General features: G+C 35.6%; 1 protein-coding gene across 14 annotated transcripts in view; it reads right to left on the reverse strand.

Annotated features, from left to right (window-relative positions):
• Positions 1–22280, reverse strand: part of NAALADL2 (N-acetylated alpha-linked acidic dipeptidase like 2) — a 1340454-nt gene that overhangs the window by 540197 nt on the left and 777977 nt on the right. For all 14 annotated transcript variants that reach the window (XM_023260390.2, XM_023260391.2, XM_045036390.1 and 11 more), the window contains 2 exons: positions 14529–14802; positions 3396–3515 (listed from right to left, as the gene is read on the reverse strand). In XM_023260390.2, coding sequence (XP_023116158.1) covers positions 3396–3515; positions 14529–14802 — 394 coding nt within the window. The remainder of the gene's footprint in view (positions 1–3395; positions 3516–14528; positions 14803–22280) is intronic.

Raw genomic sequence — 22280 nt, forward strand, 5'->3', positions numbered from 1 at the left:
TGTAAATATTCTCTGGAGAAGTCAAATACAAAGAAACCTTGCTCTGTGTTAACTCATAATCTACTGGTGAGGATTTTGAATATTTGGCCTATAAATACTTAGGAAAGTTTGTGAATGCTTTATCTAACTTGAATTTTTAAAGGCTTTTTTTGCTTGTTTTGCTTATACAATATATACAAAATCACTATAGAACATTTAGAAATTCAGGATAATATGAAGAAGTAGAAATCATCCATAATTTCACCAATTCAATTCATATAATTGGCCCCTACCACAAACAGCATTTTAGTCATATAGATCACTGGTATATTGAACAAGCAGGATTTATATACCAGAGGCAATGCTACTCTGTTTCCTATTGCCCACTCAAAACATACCTAGAGAAGATCCCCAGACTGCTAGATGAAGACTTCTTCTGATAATTGGTAATTTAAAAAGTCTTATAATCAGTTTGAGTCACTTGTCTTAAATAATTAGAATACATAGTCTCACATCATGATCAAAACTCCACCCTTGATTTAAAATTTCATCTTCTTGCTCTCTGCCAGCTCAGGTCTGTTGTTGAGGAAGGAGTTACTCTGTATTCTTTCTTTCCTCATGCACTAATGATACTTATCTATAAATCGAAGGTAATAAGAGTCCCTGCTTCAATAATATGATTATTATGAAGATTAATGTGATAGTACACTTAAAAAGCTTAGAAAAATATCTAGCCCATATTACTAACAATGGGAAAATATAAAGAAGTAGAAATCATCCATAATTCCATTAACCCAATTTATATAATTGGTCCCTACAGACTGGAGTAAATAACACTGGATAGCTGTGAGCCTTTTTGGGTCAAAAGAAGGTACATCAGAACACGGGGGGCTGGGGGGTGTGGGCAGGCAAAACATTTCTTGCCAGGAGAAAATAATCCACTCCTGCTAGTTTAGCCCAGACCAGAGAACTTCAGATTTGACCAGGCTAAAGTCAAGTAGCTTAACAAAAATATGTAATTCCTTATACTATTCTATTTCATTAGAGAATATACCAGTTCAGATTAGTTTTGCTCTTTGGGTAGTTTTTAGGTCAATATGAATTTCTGTTACCTCTCTACTGCTCTATTCTACGTTTTCAACAGTTGCTATAAACATCAGCACATTCTCCAGACCAGATGGACTACACAGGCAGCTACTTTGATTTATTTTTTAAAGAGCCAATAATAGTCACCGTTTCTAGGTCCCAGGCAAATATATGCATGTATATATAACTATATCTATCTATAGATAGAGATAGATATTGATATCGCATAAATATATAAAGACATATATTTTTCTGCTCCAAGGTCTGGAGACACAGGCCAATCCCAACACAGACACTCCTTTCCTGCTCATTTATTAGATGCTGAGCGTCAAACTCATCTCTTACTTACAGGTTTCTCAGGTGAGTCAGCCACCAGTCTACCATGTTCCCCATATTGCAGAGGACACACATTAAGCCCTCCACATGGTTCCATTGAAGCCTTCATCACTAGGCTTGCAATGGAACTTAAATTTCTCCAAAATTTCTATTCATAAAATCTTCTTTCCCCACCATCCTCCAAACCTTTTATACCACAGATGTAAGAGGTTCAACAATAGACTGACATGGTTTTAATGTTTTCCTTTGACACATTGGTGTTGGGTAGGTCATGTTGAAACACCCACTCATATATATATATATATATATATATATATATATATATATATATATTATCATTTGATTAGCTAGTTAGCTATATCTATCTACCAAAGTACTCTAACAACACACATACACTTACTTACACATTAAAGACTCATCATGTGACATGAAACTGCTTGGATGTAAATCCTTATTGTTTCATCTAACTAGCTGTTTGTCTTTGAGCCAGTTGCTTATTCTTTTCCTACCTCAGTAACCTCTCCTGTAAATTGAAGATAATAACGGTCCCTACCTCAACAACATGATTATTGTGAAGACTAAAAAACAACAACAACAACACTTAGAAAAGTATTTATCCCATATTACTAACATGCTATCTTTAGATGTAACAATAATATAATTATTATTATAATTATTATAAATGTCCTCTCTATAACTTGTTTGACTTAAGAGGATACTCGCATGCTGTTCAAAATTCTTCTTTACCTTGTAATTATACAGTATTCAGCTATACAAATGTAGCATCATTTTCAATACTAAACTGGACATATATAACATTTCTAAAATCTGCCACATCATTGATGATCTTTATTGTCTGTTTTTTCCCCTTTATAATATATTGATTAAACCAGAATCATTGGATCAAAATATGATTAAGTCACTTAATACATATTGACAAATTACATTGCTAAAAAACTAGTATCACATTGATACACACACACACACACACACACACACACACACACACACACACACATATATATATATATATATATATATATATATATATATATATCAAACAATGTATTTTCAAGACTACTTTAAAATCTGGCCAATTATCTACTATCAGGCATTGATTTAAGTATAAGAGCATCCATAGAAGATAATGACAAAGAAGCACACCTGTTCTCTTGTTTCCTTACAGAGTATACAAACAGATTTCTGGAAACTTTTTTTGGCTCTAGGAAGCAAAAATCTTTAAGGGTTTTATGAAGAGAAACTCAATATATCTTCACAACCAGAGAGTGCCGGTGCCACAACTACACTGACCATTCTTTTTAAATAGAAAAGGGAAATGAAATAAGAATGAGCAGTACTGGCTGTCTATCGTGGTGGTTCATTATGAGATACTTAGATAGAGCTGCTTTAATTATGTAAATGCATCTATTGGATAAGTGTTAATAAACTTCTATTTAAATAAAATAAATCAAAATTCTATTTCTCCTTAGCATATTATATTTTAATTAAATTCTTGAGCATAGTCAGTAACTGTGAAGTTATACAGTTGACAAAATCAATCATTAAGGAGTATAAATCTTCTAGATACTTGTCTAACACAAAGCACATAGTAATTAGTCAGTTTTGATAATAGTTTCACATATGTCCTAGGAAGAGGACACTCTGGCTCTCAATTTTAGCACTCTACTACATCAGTATTATTGTGAAGAGTATGCCAGTTTTATCAAGGTCCCACAAACTCATCAATACCTGGCTTAAAGTATCTTCTGTCTCAAGTAATTAATAATGACATCAACTATTTTTCTCAAAGATTTTAATTTAAAATATTCTATTTTGGAAAGTCATCTTCCTGTGATACTCTCTGACTCTGTGTGCTTCTCCTTCTCCCTCTTTCTCTGTCTCTGCCTCTGTCTCTCTCTCTACTCACAGAGGCATGTAACTTCAACAAAACAAAATAAAATGTTCACCCCACCAGCAACAGCCATTGGACCAACCTTATAAAGTAATGGCAATTTTCCTAATTTCAGGAGTGCAATCTTATTCGTTGTATTTTTCATTTTTTGTATCCTTTTTAAGTCATCTGCATTTCCATAACTCACATCAATGAGTTCAGCCTGAAAGAGAAGACAAAAAAAGTCTTGTAGGAAGAATTCTAGCAAACTGTCCATTTAGTGTGACAAAATCATTCACAATAATTTGAAATAGTCAAAGGAGAACTATTTCCACTCTTACCTTGACCTAATCACCACAAACATGATCTTTCTATTTTTCTGTCAGGGTACAATTCTTCTGGTAACTTGAGAAAAAGTTTTAGAGTCATTTGAACCTTGCCCTCTCCCTTCTAGATAAGTTACAAACCCAATTCATTCCCCTAGCGGATGACCAAGTTTGGTATATTGTATATTTATGTTTCTGAAATTTGAATCATTTTACAAAATACTACAAGATTAATTTCTTTAAAGCTCAACAACAATTACACCATTCTTCGACTTGAGAACAATGTAAAGGCTTTCAATTCTTTTCAAACTAAACAAAGCCCATCACGTACAGCTGTTCAGGTGGTGCACATATACAGTTGTGAATGACAACTCCTTGGGTTATGCAAGATACAACCTGTACAACCAGCCATATGTGCCAGTCTGGCATTCAAGGATTTTAGAACATGATCCCAAACTACAATTTCAGTCATATTTCCCACTCCCATCCATATAGTTGTCTTATATTCTATATCAATATTTCTTATTTTTAAGAATCCCCTTTAATTACTGCTAAAATTTTATACCTTTCTAAGATTCTAATGGAATTCTCTAACATAGCTGCCCCTTTCCTTCTCCTTGAAAAGTACCACACTGAGGGTTCTATCAAACACATATTCTTATGAGCCAAGATGATTCCTTTCCAGTTTGGTTTCAATAGTTTTTATTATTAATATAGTAGTTGTTATGCTTTCCAGTGATAAAATTATATGAAATGTGCTGTTTCAAATTACAGCATATATACACTGAGGCATTAAGGAGCTAACATTAGGCATTAAGGTGGCAAACAATGAGAACAGAGTTGGGAGAATCCAGACCTATAAATTCCCACTCTTCTCAACTGGAGCTAATTACTTTTACCAGTTTTATGCGAAGGACCTCCATAGAACACTCGTGTGAAGAAACAATTCTGTGTTTAGAAGAACATGTGAATACCACCAAGATACCAGCAGATCTGTTAGAGGAAACATTTCCTGCATGAAATATTCCCTTGGCCCTTTCATTTGCATCTTCAAAGCTTTACTGACACATTACAGCCCATTTCAAATGTTACCTACCTGATGAACTGTATTTCCCTGTTGCCCAAGTAAATGTGCCTTCTCTACTTTGAACCTGACTCTCTTGAGGACATCACTGGACTACATATATATATGTAGATAGATAGGTATATGTAGATAGATACATGCAGAGAGATAGAGAGATAGAGAGATAGAGAGATAGAGAGAGAGATAGATAAGATTTTGTTTTTCCTCAGCGAAGGGCCCATCATGCACGTTTCTCAGCCCTCATCCAGGTGTCCACCATACACTGTTAACTGTCTTAAACTGAAACGATTACAGTTCATACAATATCTCTAAAAAGTAAAGCTGTATTTTCAAATGGATTTCCTAAGAAAATATAGTTGTTAACACTTCTGTCAGAATGGCTTTGGGTTATAATTTTATTTCTATACAATGTGATTCAATCAGTGCCTTATTAATACAATTTTTGAGTTTGCTTATACCATTATAATATAAATTACTGTTGATTTATTATTTTAAAAGCCTGATTAAATAAATGATCACATAATATTAATAATCACATTGGAAAAATGAGAGAATTCATATTATTCATTTCAAAATTTCAAGCTACCTACTAATTATGTGTGATTCACTGATATCATATTAAAACAGGGATATCCCTCTCTTGGTTATATTAATGAACATATTTTTCATATCTAGTAGAGATTGGAGGAAAAGCATGCTGGTCTGGGAGGGTGTAGGCTAGACTTTGAACTTTTTGTTTGTATACATACCAGAAAGGTGTGACAGTTACAAAAATGCCACTTCTGTAAAAGACATTTTATATCATTGGAAAATAGTGAAAGCTTGCCTCAATAATGGCAATTTTAATCAAAGAGCTCTTTCATTATCTTTCTTTAAATAGCATATCAATAGAGTCAAGCATTTTAACATTAAGAGGCTTTTGTTTCTTTTTTTCCCAAAAATAGTCCTCAACACAGCATCATTATATCAATTTATTTTGGCTTATGCACCTTGAGCCAATTTATTTTGACTTATGCATTAAAAATCAAAAATTACAGAAATCAGTGTTCTCATGGTTTAACAGGTGATAATAAAAATGTATCTATTGCCTTCAAAGGATGCCTCTGAATCAGGTCCTTTCTAACAGTCTTTCCTATTTACCTTTAAGCAAACTGAAAAATCACAGTTGCAAGAAAGCAACTGAATTTTCTGAGACACAAATCAATATACAATGATATGACAAAATGTCAAGCCACTTCTTTCCACACATTCTTGTTGCCACAATGAACCTTTTCTTATTGTATGTATTCTGTCACACTAGAAAATCATCCACTCAACCGGTTGGGGTACAGTGTTTAATTTATGTCCAAATACCAAGGATTTAGTTACATCTGACTAATCCCTTTGGAAAATATCAAATGAGCAAGAATCTATGTACTTGTTGAACTATTCATTCGTGTGCACCAATTTTTCCACTGAGGACTTCCGTGACATATAGGAGGGGGTAATGGAGAGGTTACAGAGTAAAATGAAACTAGTTCCATTTTGTTTTAAAAATTTTTAACTAGGGAGAGATATACAAAAGTCTACACATTAATTTTTATTTAAATTCTATACATTAATTTTTGACTAAGAACAAAGAACTTAAAACAGCAACAACAACTGGGGAAACTGGGTGGCTCAGTTGGTTAAGCGTCCGACTTCAGCTCGGGTCATGATCTCACAGTTCGTGAGCCTGAGCCCCGCGTCGGGCTCTAAGGTGACAGCTTGGAGCCTGGAGCCTGCTTTGGATTCTGTGTCTCCTTCTCTCTCTAGCCCCTCCCCCACTCACGCTCTGTCTCTCTCTCTCTCTCTCTCTCTCTCTCAAATATAAATAAACATTAAAAAAAAAGCAGCAACAACTAAAACAAAAAACCAAAAACAAACATTTTATACTTTATTAAAATATTATAGTATTGAAATGACAGCAGGGGGGATGGGCCATATAGAAGCAGCTAAGAGAATAAGTGGCACAGTTTAAAAATAAATACTAATATTAAAATACGATTATATTTTGTAATAAGATATGTGATTAGAAGGAATCATAGCAGATAATTAGCAATAACAAACATCAAAGCATTAAAAATTGATATTCTGTTACATCGGTGATTTTACGGCTCTACGCAAAAAAAAAAAAAAAAAAAAAAAAAAATGGAGAAAATATCCTGAGCAGAAGCAACAGAAGGGAATAACTAAGAGCAATGAATAGAATTGTCATGTCCTATAGTCAGCTAAATAAAATAAACAGAACAATCATGGAAAGTAACTAGGTCAGAGAAAAATATCTGGGACCATCCACCTATAGGTGGCCTGTGCTCCACACTAGGGAACAATCCAGTGCCCTGTTTCTCTTCTAACTTGAGGTAGCAAAAATTATTCATGCTTATGACATGATGTATGCTTTGAAACTTTTCAGACTTGACATTTTCAACCAAATCAATCACTCTGTATCCTCTCAACTCTTTTCTAATTGATTCTGAATGTACAGAATGTTTGAAAAGCATTGCTGCTTTGACTAAAACAGTAATTTTCTACTCAGAGTCAGAAATGGTAAACCCAAGCAGTTCTCATACTGACAAGGTACAGTATCATCACAAGTATTATTCACCTAAATACAAGTTTTACTTCAGAAATTTACTACCATCTTATATAATCTAGCTTTGAATCCTCTTCAAATTAGTGCTTGTCTATTACAAACTTGTAAAATCAAAATGTGCTTCCATGTTTACCTCTGTCTTTTCCAGAAAGGGTTATTATGTTAATATTTATGAAGACTTCAGATTTCAGACATTCCTAGAATTTTATTAGTACTTCCTTTTCAAGTTCACTCAATGGCTTTCCATCATGCACATCTTTATGAAAACCACACTGTACTGAAGCATGAAAAGCAATACTGCTTCCTCCCAATCCTGTGGCGGACATCACTAATCGGACATCACCTTCTCAAATTCCTCAAGATGGTCTTCTAGCTGATCAAGACCAATTAGGGGTTGGCACAAGTAGGAAACTATATAAAGTATTTAATATTGTAATGTTAAACAATGATTAATATTAAATAACTTTTTAAATAATATTTAGTTATTTAAAATCTTTAATAACTAGAACACAAGTACTAATCAGTTAAAATGAGCTCCTAGCCAATCAGAAGGGATACCAGCTAGTGTGCTAAACTAGTACACCCCAAATGAATCCAGCACTAAGACTAAGACATACACACAGTTTTGTGGTCTTTGGTGTAAAAGATTCATTTTTATCACTTTTTTTGCATGTAATATATAAATTTGCTGGAAAAAAAATATCTGCTACAATGATATACTGAATGTAAGACTTATTGACATGATGACCACATTTTTATGGCAGAAATAACAAAGATAAACCAGCGCAGTTAATTGTCTTGACACACAGTAATTGTTTTAAAAATTTGCAAAATGTTTTATAATCTAATATATGCACACCCACCTAAAAGATGAAAAAAATTAAGTTAAAACTCTTGTAATACAGAAATTTAACCAGAGTTAGGCACAGTTCTGTTAGGATTTTCTTATAGGGGTAGAGATCAGATTAGGATGGGATTTCAGGAAATTTATCAATGAAGGAAGCTGGTGGACCAGTGTCAGTTGGTTCAGAAAGTGGATGGAAGGTCAGTTGATACGTTGCAGCAATTACCCCAGAAGGGTTTACATCTGACATAATTTGAGGAAATTTCTTGAAAAGAATTTACCTCTGGATCTTCCATCAGCTCTATGTGAAAGGTGAACTTCATCTGACTAAGGAAATTCCTCTTTCAAACAGAAATCAGAAGGAAGTTCTCTGCCCCTTAAAATATTGTTATTGACTTTTGAGTGATCTCTGTGGCTCTGGATGGAATGTGTAAGGGGTTTGAAGTGGAATTTGAGTGCACTGTTTACCCAATGGCATATGTTCCCTGCCCAAATATTGTGGCCATGCTATAATTGGCAAAACTGTTTCTTGCTGAGTACTGAGTGCAGGGAAGTTGTATGCTCATAAAAGGGATCTCAGCAGGAGTGGAAAAGGAGGGTGGTGGGGTGGGTATGGGGGTGAAGATCCCTGATGTGTAGCATTTAAACATTTTCTGTGGTTTAAATATTAGACCAGAATTAGGAGAAATGCACAGAACTGACTTCCACTAGCAGGAACAAGCTGACATGAACCATTCTGGCACACCACTGGGGCACTTGTACTTGGCCTTTTAAGTGTAGAACAGTATGTTACTCAGGGCTTTCCTAGGTGGTTGAAAACAGAAATGGGTATGCATTAGAGGTATGGGTTGAAGCTTGTGCCCAGGTCTTGGCAACGTAGAGCTAAGAAGCAGAGGAAGGTAAGAGGTGCATAATAGTAAGAGAGAGATGACGGTAAGAGGACATCACAGGAAATCCCAGCTAACAGAAAGTTAGAAATTGGGGGCACCTGGGTGGCTCAGTCTGTTAAGCGTCCGACTTCAGCTCAGGTCACGACATCATGGTTTGTGGGTTTGTGCCCACGTTAGGCTCGGTGCTGACAGCTCAGAGCCTGGAGTCTGCTTTAGATTCTGTGCCTCCCTCTCTCTCTCTCTGCCCCTTGCACCTCTCTCTCAAAAATAAATAAACATTAAAAAAAAGTTGGAAATTGAACATAAGGCCTTTGAGACAGAGAGGGAGAAAGAAAGGGAGGATTGGGAGAAAGAAAGGGAGGATTGGGAGAAAGATTGATGTGGACAGGACTGTTATGACAAGATACGGGGGAAAAAGAAAATCAGTATCTAACTATTTATGTCCTCAGTGCTAGACACTTTACTACAGAGCTCGTATAAATGGTGTTCAGTCTATCTTCAGAACACTCATATCTGGGAGTGTTTCTGCCCATTTTATAGATGAGGAAACTGGAGTGTAGAATATTTAAATGTTTTGCTAGTGCTCATAGCCTCATAGCAGTATTGAGGCATGCAGTTTGTAACTACTTTCCTGACAGTTTCTCCTATTAGACTGCCAGTTGCATGTGGACATTGTCTAGAGCCTTCTTATTTATCACTTTTGTCCCCTGTGACTGGCACCTAAGAGGTACGCAGTAAGTATTTGCTGAATGTTGAATGTTGCCTGTTATATTACTCAAACCCAGATGGCTAAACGCTCTATTAGTCACCTAATCTTTCACTATCAAATTAAAATATAAGGAAAAACAAATTAATAATCATAGGGCACTTTATTTAATAAATGATACTCAACTTATTAAGGTAAGGATATTGAAGGAGTTGCAAATTCTTTCAAGAGAATTCTTCCTGGAGGCCATGAAAGTAATTGGACAGAATTCTGCTGCTTTTAAAATCAATTAGTTTAGGGGCACCTGGGTCGCTCAGTCAGTTAAGCATCCAACTTAGACTCAGGTCATGATCTCATGGTTTGTGAGTTTGAGCCCCATGTTGGGCTCTGTGCTGACAACTCAGAGCCTGGAGCCGACTTCCAATTCTGTGTCTTCCTCTCACTGGCCCTACCACCCTCCTGCGTGTGTGCGTGCTCTCTCTCTCTCTCTCTCTCTCTCTCTCTCTCTCTCTCTCTCTCTCTAAAAAAAAAAAAAAGCATTAAAAAACATTTTAAATCAATTAGATTAGCATATTGAAATAATACATAAACCTAAGGATCAACTTTTCCGCAGATCTTTCTAGTTCTGAAAAAAACTGATTTGCAGCACCCACTGAAGTGAGGTAAATTTTATATGTAAGGTACATATTTTTTAATGTTTATTTATTTTTGAGAGACCAAGAGCGAGAGTGAGAGTGAGTGAGAGCGAGCATGAGCCTGGGAGGGGCAGAGAAAGAGGGGGACAGAGGATCCAAAGCAGGCTGGGAGCTGACAGCAGAGAGCCTGATGTGGGGCTCCGCCTAAGGAACCATGAGTTCCAGCCCTGAGCCGAAGTTACGTGCTTAAGAGACTGAGCCACCAGGTGCCCCTGATACAGAGTTTAGATATCATTTGTTAAACTATGGCTTGATATTTTACAAAATGAGAATAAGCAATGCTCTTCAGACCCAAGTTAACATGATTTGTCATTATGAATTTAAAGTAAAATATTTACTCCTAGATTCTTTGAGCTGTTAGTTTTAAATTAAAAATGTGATCAGATATTATATTTTATTATTTATTCATAATTAACAAGGCATTTTCCTGTTAATATTTGTCATATTAAACAGAAACCTAGAAGATAACATTCAGACAATATCATAAAAGTTTCAAATCATGATATATAGTTCTGATATTTTAATTTTTCCCATTTAAATGTATTTATTTTATACCATATAATAACAATAGCTAACAGAGTGCTTTCTTTCTTTCTTTCTTTCTTTCTTTCTTTTTTTTTACAGAGTGCATTCTAAGTGCACTCTGTGTGCCCTACATGGTTTATATAATTTCTTTCCCACCACAGCCAATGGAGGTACTATACCATTCCCCTTATATGGATGAGAACACTGAGGCTTAGAGAGCTAAAGTGACCAACCCACAGTTGTACACCCAGTAAGGAAGCATGCTACTCTGGGCTCTCTGAGGAATGGGGTAGTGATAAATGTGTTGATGACAATCTATCTTATGCACACAGTTAATGAGTTGTTGAAAATAAGTTTCTCCATAAAATTGCATTATTTGTTTTTACTTCCAGACACAAAATAATACTTAACAGGAAGAAAATTCCCAAATCCATAAACTGTATTAAAATGAAAACAAATCCTCTGTTCAAAAATATAAACACAGTAGACTCCAATCTCACCAACCTATATTAAATATTAATTGTTTCCTTTGCTTTTCTGCGGCTATGTGGGTTTCACAAAGGACAAAAGAAATAATTGCACAGGGATTACATAAAGCCATACATTCTATTTATAAAACTGACTAGACATTGTCAGCATTCACTACCAATGTCTTTGGTAGTATGATGACATTATAGTTGATATTTATCTTTTAATAAAAATATGAATCACTGTTTACTCCCTGAAGCTAACCTCACTCATGCTAAATTATTTATGTATCCATTTTAATATGTATTTTGCATCTGACAGGACAACTCTCCTTAGGACCCCTTTACTGACCCACCTGTCATTATGATGGGGTAAACAATGTCACCTTTCTAGTGCACAATGAATTACAAAGAAGTTGCAAAGTACACCATCCATCATGCTGGCACTAAGTAGGTTTTTGAAGTAGATCTCAGATATCACAAATGCTGTTTAGACTGTTACCAGAAAGCAAAAATTGGAAGCTTAGACAAAACGGTCATATGATGAATGGACATGACAGCTCTTCAAAGAAAAGGGGCACTCCTCTTCTACAAATAACCTTGTCAACAGCAAAAGTAGTGGGGAGCTTTGCTGGCACTCACACTAGAATAATTTAACAAGTGGTTAATGGCTCAGCCTGATAGAAATTCATGCAAACCCAGTGTACTCAAAATCAAAAAGTGGGTCAGCAGCAGCAACCTCTCAAGCTTGATTTTAATTAGGGAATGGTCTGAAGAGATACAGAAAATCACCCACATCCTATTAATTAGAATATGTGAGTTTCAATAATACACTTGTCTAAAACATATATATAAAATATATGCAAATATTCTATATGCATATAAAAGTCACCTAGAAACTGCTTTGCATTTGAAAATCATAATACTAATATAGTTTGAGTTTTAAAAAAATCAACATCAATAAATTTATTGATATAAATATTTAAATTATTATGTAGTTAGTATAATGGATTCGAATTATTAATATAATTCTAAAAATAGTTATCATTAGTGTCTTCCTTCATCTAATTTGCATGGTTAATTTCTTCAAATACAAGGTGTTTGTTTTATCCATAATTGCATTTCAGTTCCTCTAACACTACTCCCTTTGATTTAGGCCTTATTTCAAATGTAGAGTATATTTCCACATGATAGCTAAGTTTATTTTTCCCTTTTAATAGCTTCTTTAAATCTTTCTCCATACTTCTTTTTTTAAAATGGTATTTTTTATAGCATTTTATAAATGGTAGATAATCCCAAAGTGACATATGTCTTCATGGACATTTAAGCAGTTCCACAATTCTATAGTAGACCTTGGTTTCTTTAATATGGAACAAGGAAAATTTAAACATTTATAACTGATAAGATAAATGTGTAGAACTCTCAGAGATGTGGCTACGTGGGAACATAAAAAACTAACCCAGTGGGCCCGGCAGATTATTAGATGCCCATGCTGAGGAAACAGGGACACAAATTACACGTTCATGCTTTTCCATATCACCTAAGTTATGGAATAATAAATAAATTGAAAAGCAAATTGATGAGGGTGATTCCAAGGACCCACACTAGCTTATGGGGTTTTGTTGTTCTGTGTTTTGGACACTTTTTTTTTTAAGGCTAGGAGATGAATCAACTGAAATAAAGAGGGAGGTGGAAATGTGAGGGGCTAATGAAGGTTTGAGAGTCTGGGAGAAAGTATGTAGGGTAGGTAACTTAAGCATCTTGACTTGAGACCAGAACTTCTGAACCAACAAAAGAGTGCTGGCAGGTCTCCCTTTCTTTTCATTGACACACAGGGAAGTTTCCATCGTTGCCTACCAGAAATAGTATATATTAATCAAATACAATGACATGAGTCATACACTAGAAATCCTGCAGAAATTAATATTATATTAACTTTTAATGAATGATAAGGCTTTCCAAGGTAGTGGTTATATATGTGGTACTTCTGCTAAAAGTCAGAGAATGACATAACAGACCGCAGACAATATGGAACCACCAGTAAATGGACACTCTCCACCCTCCCCAAAAATGAAAAGAAAAAAAAAACCAACAATAAGAATGTATCTATATAGTTACTTCAAATGATTTAAATATTTAATACATTAATCAGAGTTAACAAGGTAGATTCTTAAAAATCTGTGCCAGAATCATAGTATTGTTTCATTTGTTTTAAATGAGGCAATCTAAAGGTTTATAAAAGAAACAAAATGTGCTTATTAAGCGCATGGTATTTTTACATGGAGACAGAAAATTTGCCTATATAAAGGAGACATAACCAAATATATATTGCATCTAAGTGATATATTGTCCTTACTGTGGGCTAGGCTCTGTCCTCCAAGATTTACATATATTAGCTAATTTAATTTTCACAACAACCTTATAAACGTGCAACTATTATTATCTCCATTACAGAGATGAGGGAACTCAGCCCTACATGGTTAAGTCACCGTAAGTACTGTGGGAAATGAGATCTGAAACTAGTCCATGAGGCTCTACAAGCCAAGCACTTGACTGCCATGCCAAAGAACTGGCTAAGCCAGAAAAAGTAAAGCAATAATCCACATCTGGCTCCTTATCTCCTGTGCTCTCCATCAAGAAAGCAGAAGTGCTGTATCTCAAATCTTGGATCTGTGAATAATCATATCGATTTTCCACCTCATTTCTTGTGTGTGTACACGATCTCAAACACAACTGCTTTCATTTCTATTCTTTCTGTCCATATCAATCCATTAACATGTGCCTCTTCAAAAACCAAAGAATAAAATGAACTTGTCCTATACCAGCTAAACAAAATTTGAATGACTCAGTCACACATTCAACACTTTTGAATTAAATTCTTCTAACATGTTTTCACTTTCGAAATATGACAAGAAGAAGGTCAAGCGATCCAAATCTTCCTTCCCCTTCCCTGGCACCTCTACACTGAGAACATTTAATGGTTACTTTTTTATGTTACATCTTGCCAGTGAGTTCAATTTAGATGAAAGCTGTTGTTTTCTAATTCCGTTTCACTATAAATGACAGAGACAAATGGTCATACTACCTCGAGAGTTCCTTTGGCAGAATAGGCTGCATATGAGTAAAGCAGATCTTGGCCGCTGTGTTTTCTGGCTTCTTCGCTGCAAGGCTGGCCATTAGGATGAAAGCATTGGCCACTGCTGCTCAGAGACACAGAGCTGGCAGAAGGGCCTGGCAGATTAAGCAACACAGAGTAATTTACAAACTGTACATCTTCTAGGCCCAGGGAAGTCCAGTGACTCTTAATCTTCTTTGAAATTTCTGTGTCATCTTCACTTTTATACAGTTGTACCAAATTTCTGAAAGAAATTTAAAAATCACACTCTAAATAAAGGAAAAAAATTATCTCTTGAGTTATGACCATTTAATATATGAACAATTATTAACAGATGTAGGATATGAAAGATGAACTAGACAGGACACTATACAAGAAACTCACAGTCTGGGAAAGGTGATGAGCTTGCAGAGAAATTACACTAAATCAAAGCAGAATGAATTAAGTTCTTAAATTAAGAACAAATAAAGCACTATGGGAATCCAGGGAAAAGGGTGATTAATGCCAACTAGTTCTTTTATTAGTTCTGATCTTTCTGTGGACATCAACATATAATCCATTTACAACTCAGTTCCAAGACTAGGAGTCATGCTGGTGAAGACAGTTTTGTATTGCAATTAATATGATTCCATATAGAGTTATGTGATTAATATATAGCTATTGCTATTTAAAATGATCTGGAGACTGTTGGAGTTATTACTGAGGATGCCTGGCTAGCTAAAATGTAACAGGGAGATTTCTGGTGGGCTGAAGTTCCACTTGGGAGGGGCCTGGCTCTCTTGGAATGCAGGAGGCCTGTGTAAACCACCCAGACTGGGGAATGCTCCTGGGCCTCCCTCCCAGGCCTTTCTGCAGTCCCAGGGGAACTCCATTATCTATACATTGTATACAAAGTTTAGCTCAACAATAGGACACATAGACCTTCGCTGTATATCTCTGATTTGATTATTCTCTTGTGATTGTCATGTACCCTTTGTTTTTGCATGCCTGAAATGTATGCCCTCTGTACACAACAAGTCAACTGAGATTTGTGACTGGTCTGACACTGCAATAAATGAGAATAAGCTTGAGGCGAACGCGGTTCTTCCTCTGTGAGCATTGACTCCCATCCCTTTTCTCTTTCTTAGCAAAGGGTAATCTTTCATGGGTTGGCACAGGGTTTGTTGGTCATTCCAAGCAAGAGAGAACACTTTTGATACAAATTACATGCCAAATTACCTAATACTGTGAGCGCAATGATATGCAATAAAACTGGTATATCATGCTAAAACCAACCACAGATTATCAAATCAATATGAAATTAATTTTTGCATGTGCTTGCTGTAGTCTATATATTTATTCCTTTTCTATTCTGTAATCCAATGACACTATTTTTCCTTATGACATCCTAAAAGCCAGACAAAATCTGTAAAAATAGATTACACATGCATGCGCAAACACACGTACACACACGTATGAGCAGAACCTAGAACAAAATCAGAAATGGGAAATTTAAAAATAATAATACAATAAAGTTTTGTTTAGGGCTGGGATACAAAGGGACCAGTTTATTTTTTGACAAAAATATATCTTCTTATAAGAATTTTATTGCTATCCAAAACATTACTTAAATGGATACTAAAGTGGATACTGTTTTATTTTTTCCCATCACATTATTTTTCTCACACATATTTGATTCTTTTAGGACTCTATTTATTCAATAATCCCCAAATGAAAGACATCTGAAAAAGGAATAAAAAATACACACATCAGAAAAAAATACATATAATATAGAAAAGCATTACTAGAGACAAAAAAGTAGGTGTGCTGACATAGCTAAAAGGCGGCCTATACATGAAGATGAAATAATAAATAATTTCCCAATTGCTTTCTAAGGTTATTTCTATTTTTTCTTAATATGCAGTTTGACCAATTATCAATGCCATGTACATTTTATGAAAGAGTCGATTAAAAGAATTTCACTTTTTCTTCTGAAAAAGATTGGTGGGCTTTCTGTTTTGTGTGTGTGTGTGTGTGTGTGTGTGTGTGTGTGTGTGTGTGTGTGTGTGTTTGGCAGGAGAGGTTTTTGTATAGTTGGCAAATTAGATTGTATATATTTAAAGTGTACAATATGATTTGATATACATGTATGTTATGAAATTATCACAAATTACCACATCCATCACCTCAGTATTTACCTTATGTCTGTATGTGTTGTATGTTGAAATTTTTAAAATTTCTTTTATGTTTATTTATTTTTGAGAGAGAAAGAAAGGAGTGGCAGAGAGAGAGGGAGACAGGATCTGAAGCAGGCTTTGTGCTGATAGCAGAGAGCCCGACGTGGGTCTCAAACTGAGGAACCATGAGATCATGACCTGAGTCGAAGTCAGACACTCAACCCAACCAACTGAGCCACCCAGGCACTTCTGTGTGTTGAAATATTTAGGATGTCCTCTCTTAGCAAATTTGAAGTACATAATGCAGTATTAACAATACTCACCATGCTGTACAGTAGGTCCTCAGAAATTATGCATCTTATAACTGAAAGCTTGTATTCCCTTGACCAACACATCTTCCTTTCCGCCACCCCCAGTGCCCTGGCAGCTATGATTATACTCTTACTATGAGTTTGTTTGTTGGCTTTTTAGATTACAAACATAAAAGATATGACTCAGTATCTGCATTTCTCAGTCTCTGTCTTATTGCACTTACCCTCTGTGAGGTATCTCTATTGTCACAAAGCCATAATCTCATTTTTATGGTTGAATAATATTGTACTGCACATTGATCCCACATTTTCTTTATACATTCATCCATACATGAGCACTTAGGTTATTTTTGTACTTTGGCTATTGTAAATAATGCTGCAATGAACATGAGTGCAAATATCTCTTCTAGATACTGATATCATTTCCTTTGGATATATACCCAGAAGTGGATTGCTGGATCATATGGTTTTCTAGTTTTAATTTTTTGAGGAAACTCCATACTGTTTTCCATAATGTCTGTACCAGTTTACATTCTCACCAATAGTGTACAAAGGTTATATTTTCTTCACATCTTCATCAGTATTTTTTTTGTTTTGTTTTGTTTTGTTTTGTTTTGTTTATAACAGACATTCTAATAGATGTATGGTGGTATCTCATTGAGGTTTTGTTTTGTATACCCTGATGATTAATGATGTTGAGCACCTTCATGTATCTGTTGGTCATTTGTATATATTTTTTGGAAAAATGTCTATTCAGAACCTTTGTCCATTTTTAAATTGGACTGTTTGTGATTTTTTGCTACTGAATTGTATAAATTCCTCACTGTCATTCACTTTATTTTTATTTTTTTTAATGTTTATTTATTTTTGAGAGAGAGAGAGAGAGAGTGCAAGCAGGGGAGGGGCAGAGAGAGAGGGAAACACAGAATCTGAAGCAAGCTCCAGGCTCTGAGCTGTCAGCACAAGGCCGGACACAGGGCTCAAACTCATGAGCTGCAAGATCGTGATCTGAGCAGAAGTCGGATGCCTAACGGACTGAGCCACCCAGGCTCCCACTGTCATTTACTTCCTATCATGAATAGGAAAGGCTGCTGGGGGAGATGGCTCCACCAAGAGTCAGACTGATGTTGAGCCAAGACTGCACTAAGTCCTGTACCCCAAGGTAAGGCAAAAATTAATTACTGGTCAGGATCTGTGATAAAGGTTTTTTACCAGGGGTGGGGATAAATAAAATATGAACCCCTTATCAAATATATGTTGTGTAAATATTTTCTCTCGTTCCACAGGCTTTTCTCATTTTGTTGTTTCCTTTGCTGTGCAGAAGCTTTTTAGTTTGATGTAGTCTCACTTGTTTAGTTTTGCTTTGTTGCCTATGCTTTTGTTGTCATATCAAAAAAAAGTTGCTAGGACCGACATCAAGAAATATTCCCTTTGTTTGTTTTCTTCTGGGAGTGTTGCAGTTTCAATTTTATATTTAAGATTTCAATCTGTTTCAAATTAATTTTTGTGAATGGTGAGATATAGGGGTTCAATTTAATTCTTTTGCATCTGAATTCCAATTTTTCAACACTGTTTATTGAAGAAACTATTCTTTCCCCATTTTCTATTCTGGCTTCTTTGTCAAAAATTAATTGACATATATGTATGGATTTATTTCTGGGGACTCTATCCTGTTGCATTGGTCTATTTTTGGTCATTGGATCTGTTTCATTTGTCATTTTTTTCAAAGTTTATGTATTTATTTTTGAGAGAGTGCACGTGCACCCACGAGTGGGATAGGGGTGAAGAGAGGGAGAAAGAGGATCCCAGGCAGGTTCAGCACTGTCACTGTGAAGCTGGATATGGGGCTGGAACTCACAAACAGTGAGATCATGACCTGAGCCCAAATCAAGAGTCAGATGCTTTAACAGATGGAGCCAACCAGGTGCCCATTGGTCATTGCTGATAAACAGATCACTTTTTATGATCAGCCTTTAGGCCATACTGTAATATTTTGATTATTATAGATTTAAAATTTTTTCTTTCAACATTTATTTATTTTTTTGGGGACAGAGAGAGACAGAGCATGAACGGGGGAGGGGCAGAGAGAGAGGGAGACACAGAATCAGAAACAGGCTCCAGGCTCTGAGCCATCAGCCCAGAGCCTGAGGCGGGGCTCGAACTCACGGACCGCGAGATCGTGACCTTGCTGAAGTCGGACGCTTAACCGACTGCGCCACCCAGGCGCCCCTGATTATTATAGATTTAAATCAAGAAATGTGATGTGTCCGGATTTGTTCTTCTTTCTCAAGATAGCTTTGGCTACTCAGTGGCTTTTATGGTTCCATGTAAGTTTTAGGGTTGTTCTTTTTCTGTGGAAAATGCCACTGGAATTTTGATAGGGATTGCAATGAATCTGTAGATTACTTTGGGTAGTATGTTCATTTTAACAATATTAATTCTTCTAATCTAAGAACATGAGATACTCTTCCATTTTATTTGTGTCTTTTTTACATTTTTTTCACCAATGTCTTATAGTTTTCAGTATATATGTCTTTTACTTCCTTGGTTAAGTTTATTCCTAAGTATTTTATTATTTTTAGTGCTATTATAAATAATATTTTTTCTTAATTTCCGTTTCATATAGTTTGTCACTAGTGTGTAGAAATGCAACTGATTTTTTATATTGATTTTGTATCCTGCAACTTTAACTGAATTTATTAGTACTAATGTTTTTTGTGGAAGCTTTAAGGTTTTCTGTATATACAATCATGTCATGTGTAAACAGAATTTTACTTCTTCCTTTCCAATATAAACAAGTAATGTATATATGTATGCCTAATTGTTCTGACTAGGACTTCCAGTAATGTATTAAAGAAAAGTGGAGAGATTGAGAATCTTTGTCTTTTTCCTAATTTTAAAGTAAAGACTTTTACCTCTTCATTGTTAAGTATGATGTTAGCTGTGAACTTGCCTTTATTATGTTAATGTATTCCTTACATACATAATATAATGAAAGTTTTTATAATGACAGGATGTTGAATTTTGCCCTATATTTTTTTTCTGCATCTGTTGAGATGATTATAAGATTTTTATCCTCGGACACCTGTTGGGATGAGCACTGGGTGTTGTATGGAAACCAATTTGACAATAAATTTCATATTTAAAAAAATATTTTTATCCTTCATTCTGTTTAGATGGTGTACCAAATCTATTGATTTGTATATTTTCGGCCATCCTTGAATTTTAAGAGTAAATCCCACTTGATCATGGTGTATGATCCTTTAAATATATTGTTAAATTCTGTTTGCTAGTATTTTGTGTGGGGATTTTTACATCTAGGTTCATCAGGGTATTGGCCTATAATTTTCTTTTCTTATAGTATTCTTATCTAGCTTTGGTATCTTTTGGCCTGAGATAATGAGTTTCAACTTTTTGGAAGAGTTTGAGAAGGTGTAGCATTAATTCCTCTTTAAATGTTTGAAAGAATTCACCAGTAAAGCCATCAGATCCTGGGGTTTTCTTGGTTTGGAGGTTTTGATTATTGATCCAATCTCCTTTCTAGTTATGCATCAGTTCAGATTTTCTATTTTTTCATGATTCAGTCTTGGTTGGTTGTATAGTTCTAGGAATTTACCCATCTCTTTTAGGTTGTGCAATTTGGTGGCATATGATAACTCATAGTAGTCTCTCGTTTCTTTGTATTTCTGTGGTTTCAGTAAATGTCTCTACCTTTATTTCTAATTTTGAGTTCTCTCTTTTGTCTTATTTAGTCTAGCTAGAGGTTTGTCAATTTTATATTTAAAAAGAAAAAGCTCTTAGTTTCATTGATCTTTTTATTGTTTTCCTAGTCTCCATTTCACTTATTTCTGCTCTGATCTTTATTTCCTTCCTTCTGCTAAGCTTGGGATTAGTTGGTTCTTCTTTTCCTAGATCTTTAGAGTATAAAGTAAGGTTATTCATTTGAATGTCTGTATATAATTGTTATATCCTCTTGATGAATTGAAACCCATCATATAGTGACCTTCTTTGTCTATTTAGACACAGTTTTTGACATGTCTATTTTGTCTAATATAAGATTGCACAGGTCCTCAGTGGCAGATGCCATGGGTGTACACAGTAGTAGTGAGAGCTATTAGGGTCAGGGCAAAGGCTTCTGGGGACTTTCTCTTTCTTTTTCTCCCATGGGGGATATTGTGACCAAGGGTATATCTCTCAGTGCCTGGTCAGCTTGCAGCACCCTTGCACTGGTGGTGATACTGGTATCTGATGCATAGACACTCACAAAGCAATCATAAAGCCAGGGTCTAGAGTGTAGACACTTATAGAGTGGTAGTGGCTCCCCAGGTCCAGAGCTTTGGCAAGCCCACAGCAGTAGTGACTCCAGTGCCTGAGCTATAGGAATATACAAAGTGACAGCTATATGCAGGTCTAAATTGTGGGAGCATGTAGAGCAGCTATGGCTCTAGGGTTGAGGGATGTACATGGTTGGGTGGTGGTGGCAGCCGTGGTCCTGTGCAATAGTAGCTCCTTCAGGTGGAGGAGGGGCACAGTAGCATATTCCTTCCTTAGGAATCTGCAGCAGGGATAGCTTTTGGTTAACTCAGTGGTGAATGCTGCTGGTGTCCTCTGAGGGTCAGGCCGCTGAAGTCCATACCAACAAACATTACGGGGTTTCTATTATGAAAGCTCTGGAGAGTCTGTGCTGGAGGTCTTCACTGGCAAAGACTGCTTGAGTCCTCCACAGAGTTAGCCACTGGGAACCACAGAGGAAAGGCCTCTACTCTTCTTCTTGGTTCCTAACCACTTCTGGATGTCTCAGCTAAGCCAATCTCAATCCTTTCTATGTAGTTATTCTCCATTTTGCCCCATTGTGTTGCTGTATGTTCTTAATTGGACTCTTGAGCCCTCCCAAAGCTATTTTAATTCTTGGATACCTAATTGTTATTTGTGGGGAGATGATGGTTGGTAAAACCTACTCCCTCATCCAGCTCTCTATCTCTCTATCCTGTTCTTTTGTTGCTTTATCTGACTTCTGTATCCCCATCCTCTTTCTTTACTGCTACTGTAGTTTTCTCTGCACTACTTGGAGTAGGGAAGGTAAACTAATTGAATTGAAAGTTAACTCAGTTTGAGGATTCAGTTATTTATAAAGATGCATCAATAATGTTCTTTTGTAATATATATATAGAAATGCAGAACACATATTTTATTTATGCACATTTGGCTGTATATTAGTCAACATTAACAGAAAAACAAAAGTGAAATTTCAATAG

This window comes from Felis catus, chromosome C2 (assembly GCF_018350175.1).
Source record: "Felis catus isolate Fca126 chromosome C2, F.catus_Fca126_mat1.0, whole genome shotgun sequence".
NCBI lineage: Eukaryota > Metazoa > Chordata > Mammalia > Carnivora > Felidae > Felis > Felis catus.